A 15560-nucleotide genomic window follows, 5' to 3' on the forward strand; every position below is an offset into this window, starting at 1 on the left:
TAGCCCTGAGTTAACATCTGAAATGGCTACAAACAATCCAAAAGGTTTTGTACTATCTAGGGGGGCTAGATACCGAAGCTCGTGCCAAAACCTTGTTTAAATTATACACTGCCTATATTCCCGCTCTACCTTTTTTTGCAAGAGCTGGTAGAGGGGTGCAGCAGTGGCTGTGTAGTCACGGACAAAATTCTGACATGACCCTTCAAGCCCAGCAGTGATCACAGTGCTGATTCTGAAGTAGTGACGGACAGCACCAAAAGTCATTTTAACGTTTTCTTTGTCTGAAGCTCGCTGGCCAGATTCATTAACTGGGTCTTCATTTGGGGTTTGGCTTCAGTCCAGCTTTCATCAAAACCTCACACAGGGCTTCCAACACTTTTAAATGGCTTTCCCTGTCCCCAGGATATCATCTACATGTTGCACAATATTTAACAGGTTTAATACTAAGTCATTAGTTGGATGTATTTCCAAGTTAGGGCTTTTCAATTTTTTTTATACAATTACTTAAGTTTCAATTATTCTTTTTTATTTACAAAACACCATATAGATTTTCACTCACTAATAACATTTACTTTACACCATAGTTAACCATAACTTTCAGATACAATTTTTAATGGTTAAGCACTTTTTCTTTTTCTAATGTATTCACTGATCTTTCTTCTGGATTGTTTTCTGCTTCCCAAGTACACAGTTATCTGAAAAAGAAATACAACCTATTGTGGCTCCTCTTTGGAGTCCTTATTGAATTTTAATTAAATAGTATGTTTTGTTTACATTTCATTTACCCCTTTTACAATATACACTGCATAGTCCAAAACACACAGTGGTAATAGTAGCTACCCCCTTACCTGTTGTATAATTTGTTTGACTATGAGGATTCCACCCAGTGTCACTGTACCAAGTTGTACTGCCCTAACTGGGTTTTATCATCGAACCAAGCATTCTCTTCTTTAAAACTAACATTTCCACAACCCATGACTGCTTAATTCCTTCTCAACTCTGCAGTATTAATTTGTGCAAAAGTTCCTTTTAACTCCTCACTCTCTTTCCTTAAATCACTTATCTCCCAAAGTAACACATTCATCAGCCGATTCCTCTCACTGGCACTGACTTTATCTTTGTGGTTTTTTGCACTCATTTACCGTTCTCTCCAGGGTCGCTCATGGGTCTTATTCTTTGAGTGATGGCACTCAACGTTCCTCCGCCGTGCTCTGCCATGCACTTTTTAAATAGGTATCCAAAGTACCTCCTTCTATTCCTCTTATGTTACTGAATTTCTCTTTAGGAGAGAAATTATAGTAGCCCCAGAGGATGTCACTACCTCTTCACTCTGGGGATTTACAGCAACTGAACTTAAGGTGGGATCCCTTTGTGGGTTGCCAAAATGTTGGAATTATGAATATTTGGAATTATTAATATGGAAAACCAAACACTAGCGAAAAATTCCTTTATTAAATCCAAATGATACTTATACAATTTCTCTAAACATGCCTAAAAAGCCTCAACAGCCTCAAAAAGCCTGTTCTCTGTCACTCCTGGCCACTTGCCAGACTCGAGGTAGAGTTCCCAGCTTTCTACTTACACAAAACCAAACACCCTTGCCCCGCTCCTCCTCCAAGGCCCTGCCCCACCCCTTCTCTGAGGCTCTGCCCCTGCTCACTCCACCCCCATCAGTTGCTCGCTCTCCCCACCTTCACTCACTCACTTTTAACAGGGTTGGCTTGGGGTGCGGGAGGGGGTGAGGGCTCTGGCTGGGGATACGGGCTCCGGGGTGGAGCCAGAAATGTGGAGTTCAAGGTGCAGGAGGGGGCACCAGGCTGAGGCAGTGGGTTGGGTTGCGGAAAGGGGTGATGGTTTTGGCTGGGGGTGCAGGCTCTGGAGTTGGGTCAGAAATGAGGGGTTTGGGGTGCAGGAGGGGGCTCTGGGCTGGGGAGTGGAGCTGAGGGGTTTGGAGTATGTGAGGGGGCTCCAGGCTGAGGCAGGGGGTTGTTGGGGTATGGGAGAGGGAATGGGCTCTGGCCTGGGGGTGCTGGTTCTGGGGTGGGATCAGAAATGAGAGGTTCAGGGCACAGGACGGGGCTCCAGGCTGGGGCAGGGGAGGGATGGGTGGTTATTCATGAAAGGAAAAAGATAGAGATGAGAGCTAGAATTGGTTAAATGGAATCAATTACATACAGTAATGGCAAAGATCTTGGTTCAGGCTTATAGCAGTGATGGAATAAACTGCAGGTTCAAATCAAGTCTCTGGAGTACATCCACAGCTGGGATGGGTCATTCAGTCCTTTGTTTAGAGCTTCAGTTTGTAGCAAAGTTCCTCCAGAGGCAAGAAGCAGGATTGAAGACAAGATGAAGGAGCTGCAGCAGTCTTTTATAGTCTCTTGCCATGTGGACTTTGCTTTCTTTGTCCCAAAGACATGCTATCCAGCACATGGCATAGAAAAACCTTAGAGTTCTGTTCAAAGGCAGGTCCCTGTGTACCTCGCTGAGTCACAAGGTGTATCTGCCCTCTCTCAATGGGTCAATTGTATAGCTAATAGTCCTTAATGGGCCATCAAGCAGGCTAGGCAGTGCTGATATCAAATTGTCTGGGGTGCCACCCAGAAGCATAGCATAAGTTTGAAATACAGACAGTATAGAGCCAATATTCATAACTTCAACTAAAAAAATGGTACACATATACAGATAGCATAATCATAACAAGAAAACCATAACCTTATCTTAGACACCTTATTTGACCCCCTTTATACAAGATTTGGTGCCACTACAGGGCCTTGGTTGCACCAATGATCGATACAGTCCCAGTTCATGTCAATAATGTCACAAGGGAGTCTATGGTGCACACTCTGGGCAGTGCTTACCTGAAGCAGCTCCCAGAAGCAGCAGCATGTCTCCACTCCAGCTCCTACACGGAGGCGCAGCCAGACGGCTCTGTGTGCTGCCCCGTCCACAGGCGCCACCCCGCAGCTACCATTACCTGCGGTTCCTGGCCAATGGGAGCTGCGGAACTGGCGCTTGGGGTGGGGCAGCATGCGGAGCCCCCTGGCTACCCTTACGCATAGGAGCTGGAAGGGGGACAAGCTGCTGCTTCCGAGAGCCTGCCTTAGTCCCACTGCCCCTCCCAACTGGACTTTTAACAGCACCACTGACCGAAGCCACCAGGGTCCCTTTTTGACCAGGTGTTCCAGTCGAAAACCGGACACCTGGCAACCCTACTCTACTCAGGTGAGAATCCCAGGGCCTTCTCTCGATAATCTCAGAGAGAGACAGCAGACTCTCTCCCTACCTCCTTCTGTGCTAAACTTCCTGCCTTTACAGTCACTACCCAGCTCCTCCACAACTGGGTTTCATCCCTAAGCTTGGCCCACCTCCAGATGCAGCCAGATAACATAACTGGAACTCTCAGGCCCTCATTAACCTTTTCGGGGGTGGGTGGGTGGTACACATCCATCACACTCCTTAATTGCCCCTTACCCTCCCTGGGAATCCAGAAGACCTACTTGTTTCTGATATACTTGTAGTTTAAAAATATATCAGAATGAACAGATGAACCAAAACCATAACTTTTGATTCACAATTTAAAAATTAAATAGTCTTCATCATCATTTTTCACATTACAAAATAGCCATTATTTTGAAGCCGCTCCCTAAACACCTCAAAAGATTGATTAAAATGTAAATTTACATAACTGAATGTTTGGAAGTTGTCAGAAATGCATTCAGAGAGAGCCTTCAAAGGACTTATTTCAATGGCTGTTTACACAGGTGAACCATGCCACGGACAGCAAGTGGCTTTAAGAATAAGTTTTGCTACAGTAACAGATGGATTTCCACTTAAAATTCTTCACATAACCATGTTGCTAACTGAAAACTATCAAAAATTATAGCAAATTAGTATAGCTATTACATCAAAATCAATCAGTTTAAATACATTGTTTTAAAAATAGAGACAGCAGTTTTAAAAGTATGTAATTTGCAAATGCTGATAAAAATATAGTAATTATAAACTAGTCTTATCAAAGTATATTAACAGCAAAATCTTTGAGGAGCTATTCATTAAGAGTACAGCACAGTCAGTTTTAAGAGATACGCACAAACCAAAAGTACACAACATGAAGACTATGTCCATCAGCTACTGTTTTGGTGAGTTTGTACACTTAGAAGGATGAAAAGTAAAGATTATTGTCTGTACTTATTTGAAAATGGCGGACATCTTACAGTCAATAATTTGTGGTGTTTTTCTCCTTTCAACTGTTACTTAAAAGGAAATAATTATCACTAGTAATATTAACAGAAAATAATTAAACATGTATAGAAGGTATATATTCTCATCCAAATAGGAGAAGGAAATGCATAGAAATCTCTTACATCTCAACAAGTATAGCCATGCCATTGTTGCAGAAAATTTATCTTGAAAAGAATATTTTAAAATGTTTATTCATTTTCATATTCATTTGTTAATTAATCTGATCTGGTTGTGACAACATGTATGTGTACACAGCCCATAAAGTGTAGTGGTTTAGAGATCTTATTTAACAGAAATTCTCTCTCCTCCACCCTGCGGTATTGTTTTGGGAAGTCTTTCTGGATGCACGTATAAGAAACATTTTCCATTTTTCAAGCCATTCAGGAGTCTAAAATTGGGTTTTCTGATAAACCCCCATAATTATGGTGCTTAGTGTATTGTTGACATCATCCAGGATTATCTAATTTAATAACTGAAATGTTCATCAAGGCAGAAAAGAGTTCTGGGATGGAAGAATACCAAGGACCTTCTAAATAACAGTACTGTATGGTTGGTATTTCAAAGTATTCAACTGAATTAAAAACAGCTGATCTGTACAGGAAAAGTAAACATTTAAATTAGATTAACTTGAAGGAGGATTCTTTTGCATCTTCTTTATTTACTTTACCATAGTGGGTATTTCTCCATTGAGAAATATGTGACAAGGTCATAGCCTTGGATTTGGGGGGAGATTTTCCAATTTGATAACTGGTTCAGATACATCTCAATTTAGTGAAAAAAGAAGTTTAGTCAAATGACAGGCGCATAGTTTTCTCTCATAACTAAAACGAGGCATTCATGTTTTTAAACAAAATTCTCTCACGAAGAAAAGAAGTCCTCCGTAACTGGACAGTGGGTTTACTGAACACAAAGGCCACAGAAGGCAGCTGAAATTCTCAGTTTTAGTGCCTAAACTTTCTTTCTCTCTAATAGCAGTCTATACACACACTGTGGCCTGCAGGGTTTGCACTGCAGACAAACCCTGTGCCACAAACACAAACAGGGTCACACCACAATAGGGTTGCCAACTTTCTACTCACACAAAACCGAACACCCTTGCCCCACCCCTGCCCCTCCTCTGAGAGCCTGCCCATGCCCCACCCCCTTCTCTAAGGCCTCACCCCCCCGTTCACTCCATCCCCCCTTCCCTCTGTCCCTAGCTCTTCCCACCCTCACTCACTTGCTCATTTTCACCGGGCTGGCTCAGGGGGCTGGGGTGCAGGAGGGGGTGTGGGCTCTGGCTCGGGGTGCAGGCTCTGGGGTGGGCCAGAAATTAAGTGTTCAGAGTGCACGAGGGGGCTCTGGGCTGGGGGGTTAGGAGTGTGGGAGGGGGCTCTGGGCTGGGGCAGGGAGTTGGGGTGCAGGGGAGGGTGTGAGGGCTCTGGCTTGGGGTGTGGGCTCCATAGGCGCCAACTCCGTGCCAACAGAGAAAAATTAGAGGGTGCTTAGCACCCACTGGCAGTCAAGCTCCCCTCTCTTCCCCGCAGTGCCTCTCACCTGCTGGCGGCCCCACTGACCAACTCCTCCTCCTCCCTACCACGAACAGCTGTTTGGCGGCATATAGGAAGCTCGAGAGGGAGAGGAGGAGCAGAAACAGGACATGCTTGGGGGAGGAGGCATGGAAGATGCAGTACGGGGACGGATCAGGGGTAGGAAGAGGTAGGGTGGAGACTTGGCGGAAGGGATGGAGTGGGGGCAAGGCCTGGGGTGGAGGGGGTGGTCGAGCATCCCCCACTAGACGGGAAGTCGGCACCTACGGCAGGCTCTGATGTGGGGCCGGGGATGAGGGATTTGGGGCACAGGAGGGGGCTGCGGACTAGGGCTGAGGGGTTCAGAGTGCAGGATGGGGGTTTGGAGTTCAGGAGGGGGCTCTGGGCTGGGGCAGGAGGTTGCGGTGGCCTCCATCTGGTGGTGCAGGATCTGGGGTGGGGCTAGGGATGAAGGGCTTGGGGATGGGAAGGGGTTTCTGTACTTCTATCAACGTACTGCTTGTGTCACTTGTGTTTTCATACGGAGCTCTACTTCTCCTTGCTGCAAGTTCCCTCCCCATAGAGCTATCTTGCAGGACCTAGGTTCCCCAGGGCTGGGTTCTTTCAGCCCCAGAATCAGATGAACATACTGTGATAGGTTCAGTCACAGAGTCCCTCCCTTGGGACTGTCACCTGATGTGCTGAAATTACCTCCAAGTCCGTTTTTCTTGTCAGCTTGGGACTCCAGAACCCTGCCTAGTTGAATCAGACATGCTAGCCTGCTGCACCACAGACCCAGATCTGATCCACACTCCCAAAGCTGCAAACTTTAACCAAAACTGCTCAGCAGGTCACCACTCTCTAGTGCCCAGACACCCAGCTCCTGATGGGATCCAAACCCCAAATAAATCCAATTTACTCTGTATAAAGCTTATACAGGATAAACTAATAAAGGTTTGCCCTCTATATCATTGATAGAGAGATATGCACAGCTGTTTGCTCCCCCAGGTATTAATTACTTACTCTGGGTTCAATAATAAACAAAAGTGATTTTATTAAGAATAAAAGGTAGGATTTAAGTCAGGGGTGAGTAAACTTTTTGGCCTGAGGGCCACATCTGCGTGGGGAAATTGCATGCAGGGCCATGAATGTAGGGCTGGGGCAGGGGGTTGGGGTGCAGGAGGAATGTGGGGTGTGGGAGGGTGTACATTGTGCAGGAAGGGGCTCAGGGCAAGGGGTTGGGGCACAGGAGGGGTGCGGAGTGTATGAGGAGTCTCAGGGCAGGGTGTTGGAGTCCTGAAAGGGTGTGGGGTGCAGCAGGGGGCTTAGAACAGGGGTTTGGGGTCCAGGAGAGGTGTGGGGTATGGCAGAAGGCTCAGGGCAGGGTGTGTAGGGGCCGCCAGGAGGCTCTGCATGCTGCTCCTGCCCCAAGTGCCACCCCCACAGCTCCCATTGGCCAAGAACCGAGGCCAATGGGAGCTGGGCGGGGGGAGCGCCTGCAGACAGGGCAGCATGCTTATCTGTCTGGCTGTGCCTCCGCATAAGAGCCGGGGGGGGGGAGGGGGAAGGACATGCCAGCTGCTTCTGGGAGCTGCTTGAGATAAGCGCCGCCTGGAGCGTGCACCCTGACTCCCTCCCGGGCCCCAATCCCCTGCCCCTGCCCCAGCTCTGATCCCCCTCCTCTGTTACCTAGCAGCTCTGTGTTCTTGGGGAACCAGGGCACAGTAACCAGCCTGTCTGACTCATGAAAGACCTTCTCCACCCCCACCCCCCCACCTCTGCTTGAACCAAAATCATCAGAAGACAGACTTACAAAAAGCAATGAAAAGGCAGTGGGAGACACACCTAAACCCCTGGGATAATAGTGACAGGATTAAATAAACTCTGCTAGCCTCATTTGCATCGAATATGGGACAAGGTGGCATCTCCATTAGCATACAGAATGGAGAAAAGAAATTCCAAGGCAAGTAACATCAAATATGAATATAACTGAAAGATTAAAGAAAAAAAATTTAGCGTGCTTAGTGCATTTGGCAGCAGCACTCTGTTTATAGCCCATAACTGGTTTGCAAGGCTTGCCCAGGCTCTGCGAAAGGTTGTTTAACTATAACAGAAGCAGCAAAACTGAAACAGCAACAAGCTAGAGCGTGCACAGAAAGAAAAGGGAGACCTGAGCATGTGTAATAGGCTCAAAAGAGCAACTCTATCTGAAAGACCCTTTTAAACAACAGATTTTTTTAAGATTAGAAGACATTCTACTTTACAAGATGTGTTCTCAGAAAATTGATTTAAAAGAAAGGTACATTGAACTTAATTATTTACAGTGCCTCTTCAATAGCAAAATTTCAATCTTAAACCTAGATTTCTTTCCTTTATAATTGCATCAGTTTTCTCTATCTGATTTCTGATGACCAAAACTATTTTAGTATCTTCATTATTCACTATCATTGCTGCCCTCTCTGTATGTCTGCCATTTTAACAATGCAGCATTTTATCTACGCACAGAAGTTCCCTTCTCTTTGAAAGTACTGGAAACTAGAACATCTGAAAATGTTATAAAGCAAGTTCTAGGTCTAGGATTTAAAAAGAAAGTGATTTGTCAGTTGGCTAGTAAATTTTTTAACATTTTGGGCACTGATAATATCCGAGTGTGGTTCTATCGACAAAATATGTAGAAACTCTTTGCAAGAGTCACAAAAGTTCTGCATTTATGTACATATTTGACAGGTGGTCTTCAAAATCCCTTCCAAAACACCATAAAACAAGTAGCTGTTTTTTAAGAGTCACATATGTCAGATATTGCATTTGTCCAGACATATCATTTTAGGTTGATTTCATGTATTTAAAAACATATACAAACAGATGAAGCTCTAATCTCTTATGGGCCTGATTTTCCTAATTGCTTAAAACCATTGACTTTAGCTAGTATAGTGCAGGCTCACTACCCCCCAAAAAACAAGCTTTGTGACCATCTTCATTTGAATTCTGCAGAAGGCTGGTCTCTTTAATCACGTCTGAGGGAAGGCCTCAGGAAAGTCTTAGACATTTATAGAGAATGACAGAAGTTCAGTTGGAAGATCACCCAAGGATCGGGGGGAATTAAATCAAAATATAGACTAGCTTGCAGTTTAAACAGCAACACTGGCAACTATCTTTTCTTTTCTGCTAAGACTGTAGCATCCTGATATGAAACACTTGATAAGTGAGGGACCACTTGTAATCAATTAAATTCTGACAGGATTTACTATAGCAGGTGTAAATTTTGAGGTGCTGATTGAGTGGCAGAGTTGCTAATTAAAGGGAAGTCTGTGAGCACAGAAGTATATTATTGAAAAGTCTGAAAAGTGAAGTGGGAAAGTTTGTGGGCAATTTAACCTGTAAATTAGATTTCTAGGGGAAATAACCTTCATAAAAGTGCTAGTTTAATCTAGATTCCCTATTGAACAAGCTACAGACATTAAAGTAGAATCAGGGCTGGAAACTCCAGGCAATTCAAGAAATAATATTGGTTGTTTAGGACCTCATATAAAGCTTATTGAAACCAAAGGAAAGACTCCTATTGACTTCAATAAGCTTTGAAGCATGTCCTTAGCAGGCCACCCTCCTCCCTCTGAATCAGTATTGATTCAAGTGCACGGCATTGCATTATGCAGCAATGTGCTATTCACAGGGTATCTTGAGATCCTGCCCACTTGTAGACAGCAAATATTCCATATCAGGTCTCCCAAAAGTAAGTGTTAGACTTCGACGAGGATGTACGCCAACTGTGTAGTTATACTGTTAACCTAGAATTACCTCGCAGTTCAATTTTTTTTTAGTACAAATAATTTAGATGATGAACTTTGCATATATTTTATGCCAAGAAAAGCATCAAACACACTTTTCAGTATTTCACCAGCTCTACAATGGGTAAAATAAAATCTGAATGATATATTAAACCTTTCTTCCTTCCACTACTGAATAAATTATTGTTGAATAATATTTTTCATTATTCAATCAGGTCCACATTTATTTTGATGTTTACAAACTATAATGAAAGAGCTTCCATCTAGGGCTCTGGGTGCCCTTGACAATCTTTTCAACATACACCAAATACATGGACATGACTATATTACATGTGAGAGCAGATATGTTAGACTGGGTTAATATAATGCAAGAGGACATGCACGGTGCGACCAAAATAAAGGTTAATAAAAGCAGAGTGTGCCCTCTTGACAAAAACATCTGCCTGTCACCTGCTGAAGCAGTAAAAAGATTTCCTTTCCATAATACAGGAGCAATGCAAGTGACAAGATTATAGAAACATTTAAAAATATGTAAATTGGGAGAAAAGTAACAATTTATTTTTGGAAGTGAGGAAAATAGGTCTGCCAAGCTGCTCAGCAATACAATGTGGGAGATTTAAAGGTATCATATATAAAGTTCTAAATGTCTCATTGAAAAGACAAAATCAATCCTCTATCTGCAGAAGAAAAAGTTTAGACACAGTATTTCACCAGATAAGGAAAATAAATCTGACATGAACTGTTATGTTATCACACTTTTTAGCTAGTGATTTTTGCTTCTGTTTGGTGTAACAATGTTTCAAATTTATGACATATTCTCCTTTTCTTTGGACGAAGCATTGCGAGATACTTTAAACAAGGACATTGTATACACAAATTAAATGAAAAAACCCTCAAGTGTTCATGCAACACTCAAAGTTGTACAGTTAAAATTACAGTCAAGAAATGCAATAAAGAATGCACCCCCAGCAGTACAGACTCTCATATATTTTATGAGATATATTTAACAACATAAGTCATAGATACATCACTGACTTTATGCAGTACATAACTTACTAACTGGAATCCTGTTTGTGCATTTCCAGCTAGACTTTCTGTGATTTTAACTTTGGACCCCAGGCACTGTCTGAATGTATTATTTTAAAAAATTAAGGTTTTTTAAGAGAAAAAAATAACAATGGTACAAAAAGTGTCCCTTGAGAGATGAAACATTAAGAGTCAGGCTTGTCAGATGGTGCATGCTCTTCATATTCAACCTGTCAGAGTACAGCATGCAATAGCCATTTAGCTCAGCATTTTTCAAATGCAGCCACCATGGCCACAGGTGGCCACCAGGAGCTTTTCTTGCAGCCACAGCCTCCTGGACTGTTATGGGCGGGAGGAGAGCAAAGGAGCAGCCCCTTCCCCTCCCTAGTGCTCCTGGATGCACCATGTTCGTGTTGGTTGCTGGGGCTACCATGAGAGGTCCCCCTCCTCTCTCCCAAGACACTTGGGACACAACGCTGGAGATGCAGGCAGCGGGTGAGTTCCCCACCTTTCCAGGAGCGGTTTGGACTTCAGCCCTGAGGTTTCAGGGGGGCAGGCTCTGGCTGCAGGCTCCAGCGCTGGGCTCCTGGCTGCGCAGTTTCGGGTTCTGTCCTCCAGCCACAGGGCTTCAGTCTGCAGCCCCCTGCTGCCGGCCCTTCTTTCCCCCAAGTCCAGGGCTTAATTTGTCCCCAGGCTTGCCGGGGCTGAGTAAGTCTGCTGTGAAAAGTGATACTTGCATGTTTGTTAAGACCACTTTTTACAACAGACTTATTAACTAGCAATAAATATTACAATGATTTGGACGTATATATGTGCATATTTATTTTTTTCCTAAAGACAGATTTCAGAGTAAGCAGCCATGTTAGTCTGTATTCCGATGAAGTGAGCTGTAGCTCACGAAAGCTTAAGCTCAAATAAATTTGTTAGTCTCTAAGGCGCCACAAGTACTCCTTTTCTTTTTTCCTAAAGCTAATGAAGTATTTTAGGGAAAAGTGTGAGAGTGGCCACCAGCAAGAGTTGGTGGCCGCCCTCCGAGGACACCAAAAATTCTATCCTGAGAACGCCTGAGGCTAGGTAGGAGGCACCAGCCAATGACTATTTAACTTCATTGAAGGGTGCATACTTGTGAAAGGCACAAATTAACAGCGCATACTCTCAGTTTGCGTAAAATTTTTTTTAAACTGCATGCCCAGTATGCTATTTCCAAAGATTTGTTACTATTTTCAAGCTAATTCTTTTCCAACTTGGTCGTGAACATGCTTCTCTCCAAGGACTATTTACAAACCAAGCTTCAAGGTCCAGTCATTTTAAAGTTCTCTGTGTGTTTATTTAAAAAAAAAAAAAAAGGTGTGACAATATTTTCCTCATACTTGCAAAGAAAAGAAAAGGTTGAGAGGGAGTTTTCTCAAATATCTCACATGCACAAAACGTTCACCTTTGATAATACTTCAAGCATGGAAAGTTTCAGCCCAAAAGTAGAAATAGTTTTACTGAAACTGAAGTATAGTTGTAATTATTGAGTGACTAGAATAGACTTTAAAAGAAGGTGGAATAGAGTGTGTCCTGAAATTAAATTAGATATGTAAAAATTAGCCTGAAATGAATATACTTCACAATTACATCAGAAAACCTCCTCTTTCTCTTCCTGTGTGCATGCATATGTGTAAGGGGGAACAACGGAAAACAACATCTCGTGCTTTGTGCCTATTTAATAAATTTTTTTTTAAAAGTTACTGATGCAAGCTAAACTAATATGGCCAGTTGTAGACTGGAGTGCATGTATGAGGGTTGCACTGTTTAACTAAACCAAATTGGTTAAATTAATTTTAGTTAAACTGGCACAACTTCTGTGTTTCGCCTCCAACCCAGTCGCAATGCCACTCACTCAGATTTGGCCTGGAGGCAGGAGCCATCATAACGGAAGAGCGGCTGGCTTACATTAAAGTGGTGCTGCAACCTCATGCACTAGGCATGGGGGTCATAATGCCACACACTCAAATTTGATCCGGCAACCCCTCCATGATGCCAGCAGGGGCCTGTTTAAAAAAAGGGGGGAGGGCAATGGCCCCCATCTCTGGCCTGTGCTCCCACCATGCATATAGAAGGGTCTACCTCTCACAATAACTTTCCCTCTGGAGGACGGGGCAAGAGTTCTCTCTCCATATATGTATGTGCAATGTGAAGTCTGCCTCCTTCTAACCCAAACTTTCGCTTATCTCTCACCTATGCGTTTTGGAGGAGGGGAGAGAATTTCTTCCCAAACATTCCCCTCTCTCCCAACTCTAGTTTTTCCTCCTCTACTGACATACCTACCTGAAGAGGAAGTGTCTCTAGTCACTTGCTATTTACTTTTATGCACAAAAGCTAAGATTTTTTCAAGCCAAACAAACAGAGGCATCTGTGTAAGAACATCTGCAAATTATCCAGTGACACCTCCAATAAAAGAATGTGACAGATACCTGAGCAACAACACAAAGACAGATTGGATTCCTCCCTGAAAAACAAGTTGCTGATTACATCTTCAACAAATAGAAGACCATAAATCTACAAGTAAAAAACTGAGAGTAGAGGGATATGTACCTGCTTTATAGACTTTAAAATAGTATCCAGCCATGAGCTGTAAATGGTTACAAAATTGAAATGATTGGAAAAGATACGATAACCAAATCCATGTACCAATCTACAAAATGTAAATTAAAACAATAACAACCTGCAGAACAGGCTTTCAGACAAGAAAGAAGGCTAAAAAAGGATGCAATCTTAATCCTACTTTTTGTCATTATAAATATCAATGTCCTATGAAAGGCCTCTACTAAAGAATTTCTGAAACAAAGCCACAATAACTGAAAAAAATGCCTATCCTATCTATGTTATGTCCTAGGAAGATGGCACATAATGTCTATTGTATGACTTCTCATTCAGAAAGTCCCTGAAAAAAAGTTTACACTTGCGAGAAACTTAAAGCAAAAACATGGGCTCCATTGATCACTCTGGAAAAGATTAAAAGCTCAAACCATAATCATAACTAAATTTTTTATTACAGAGATAAAGAAACTGAATACCCCTTAAAATTGTACCTATCTAAACCTCACAATAAAGTTATAAGATAGCATCCCATATAGGCTAAATAGCACTACATAACTAACAGTGAAACTATTCAACAAAGTTATTCAAATCATTCTACATATGGGCTGAACTTTAACATCCAACTACACCAACTGAAACAAAACACAGATACAAAGCCTGTATCTAAAGCTCTGCAAACAAGTCCTCTATGCACACTGAAACACCAACATAAATAGCTTCAGAGCAGAACTGAGTCATTTCCCTCTCCTCATCTATTTACAGGAACATGCATTGAGCTCTGGTGCCAACATATTGTCCATCCCTCCACCAAAAAGCACTAAAGCTCAAAAACCAAATCCAAACTAAAAGCTAATGCTATACATATATATAACATTACTATCAAGTCTCAACACTACCCTTCTGACAAACGAAGCATACATCCTCCTTTGAAACAGGACACAGACTAGGACACCGGACCAAACTTTAAAACACTAATATGCGAGTTACTGAAAAGAACAAACACAAACTTTTTTTTTTTAAAAAAAAAACTATAAATTCACACCTAAAATAATCACAGCAGCAAATTATCTCACCACAAACTGAGAGAAAAAATTCTGTGCACAGTGACATTGGGACAGCTCTCCAACCAATTCCAAACACCAATTCCAGAGGCCGGATTGAGACTGAGCAGCATTTTCTCCTGCAGGCTCCAAAATGTGAAGTGTGGGAGAGAGATTTCCTTAAAATATCTGCTACGATGCACACTTTCAGTTAAACAGAGATGAAGAAAAATTGCAGAAGTCTGGGAGACGGCGGACGGGCAAAGGCAGCCTGTCACCGGCCACTAAATCGGTACTGGGAAGGAATGACAAAGAATACAAGGTATTAAAACCAAGAGGGAAGTTTTCCCTATCCCGGGGGCTGTCCCACGCAGCACTAGTCTCCGGGTGGGTCGGGGGTTAAACCCAAACCACACGGCCCCCGGGGCAAATGCTGATGTATTCCCCCTGCCCCCCCGCAGAGACCAGAGCTTTCCAGCCTCTGTCAATTCCTAGTTTGCCAGGCCAGTAACGCGCTACTGACCTGACCTGTGCGGGCGGCGGCGGCGGGGAGGAAGGGGAGTCTCCTCGTGTCGGGCCCGGCCCGGGAGCAGGATCTGTCCCCCGTGGGGGGGTGTCGGTCCGTGTCTCGGTCGCTCCCCGGGAGGGAGGGGAGGGGAGGCTCTGCCGGAGGAGGAGGACCAGGAAACCTCCGCTCCCTCCCCTGCACCAGCAAAGGAGGGGCGAGGCCGGGCCGCCGCGGCCCGGGGAGGGGAGGGGTTTGTGACGTCACGCCCTCGGAGCTGCACGTGACCGTGCCCCTCCCCCGGCCTAACTGCGCCTGACCTTGACCGCTCGCTCCAGGGGCCGCGGCTTGCCACGTGCCGGCGGCGGGCGGAACTGACGCGCCGGAAGCTGTGCGGTCGCACAGGCCGGCCTGGGCCGGGGACGCGACTGGGACGTTGCAGGGGGCGGGGACCTCGCGCTGCAGCGGCCGGTAAGTAAGGGGCCGCTTGGGTCCCGCGAGCCTGCGGGGCCCGGGCCCACGTGCGCCTGGTGCCGGTGCGCGAGGAGGGGGACGTGGCTGAGGGGCCGGGCCCGCGCCGGCTGCTGCCTGAGCCGCCCCGCGCGGCCTGTGTGAGCCGCGTCTGCCCGGGCCGGGCCGGGGCGCGGCCCGGCCGGTCTCCGCTCAGGGCAGCGTTTGTCTTTGGTTGCAGACACCATGGGCGCCTGCGGCTACGCGGAGTGCGGGGCGGGCCGCGCCCGCTGAAGGGGAAAAGCCGGGACGCGCTGTGCTGGCGTGAGCAGGTGAGATGGAGCCGCCGCCGGGCCTCCCCGCGTTGCGCAGCCCCCTGCGGTGGGGCGGCCGCGGGGAGATCAGCGGCTAGGTTGGG

The 15560-nt window shown here is 44.9% G+C and overlaps 2 protein-coding genes across 11 annotated transcripts in view; one reads left to right on the top strand and one right to left on the bottom strand.

Moving 5' to 3' along the window:
* The window catches only part of LOC122457916 (translation initiation factor IF-2-like), a 48969-nt gene extending 33579 nt beyond the window's left edge, over positions 1–15390 (bottom strand). For 2 of the 7 annotated variants that reach the window (XR_006277646.1, XR_006277649.1), the window contains exons 1-2: positions 14711–15000; positions 14221–14482 (exon numbers count right to left, since the gene is read on the bottom strand). Coding sequence is in view for 1 of the 7 variants with exons in the window: in XM_043504371.1 (XP_043360306.1) it covers positions 15013–15390 (378 nt within the window). In the remaining 6 variants the exon portion in view is untranslated. The other 5 variants (XR_006277651.1, XR_006277647.1, XR_006277650.1 and 2 more) reach the window with 5 other exon arrangements.
* USPL1 (ubiquitin specific peptidase like 1) overlaps positions 14394–15560 on the top strand; it is a 28732-nt gene continuing 27565 nt past the window's right edge. For 2 of the 4 annotated variants that reach the window (XM_038410121.2, XM_038410140.2), the window contains exon 1: positions 15334–15474. Coding sequence is in view for 1 of the 4 variants with exons in the window: in XM_043504368.1 (XP_043360303.1) it covers positions 14409–14509; positions 15384–15474 (192 nt within the window). In the remaining 3 variants the exon portion in view is untranslated. Of the gene's footprint in view, positions 14510–15140; positions 15164–15333; positions 15475–15560 lie in introns of those variants that run through there. The other 2 variants (XM_043504368.1, XM_038410151.2) reach the window with 2 other exon arrangements.

This window comes from Dermochelys coriacea, chromosome 1 (assembly GCF_009764565.3).
Source record: "Dermochelys coriacea isolate rDerCor1 chromosome 1, rDerCor1.pri.v4, whole genome shotgun sequence".
Classification (NCBI taxonomy): Eukaryota; Metazoa; Chordata; order Testudines; family Dermochelyidae; genus Dermochelys; species Dermochelys coriacea.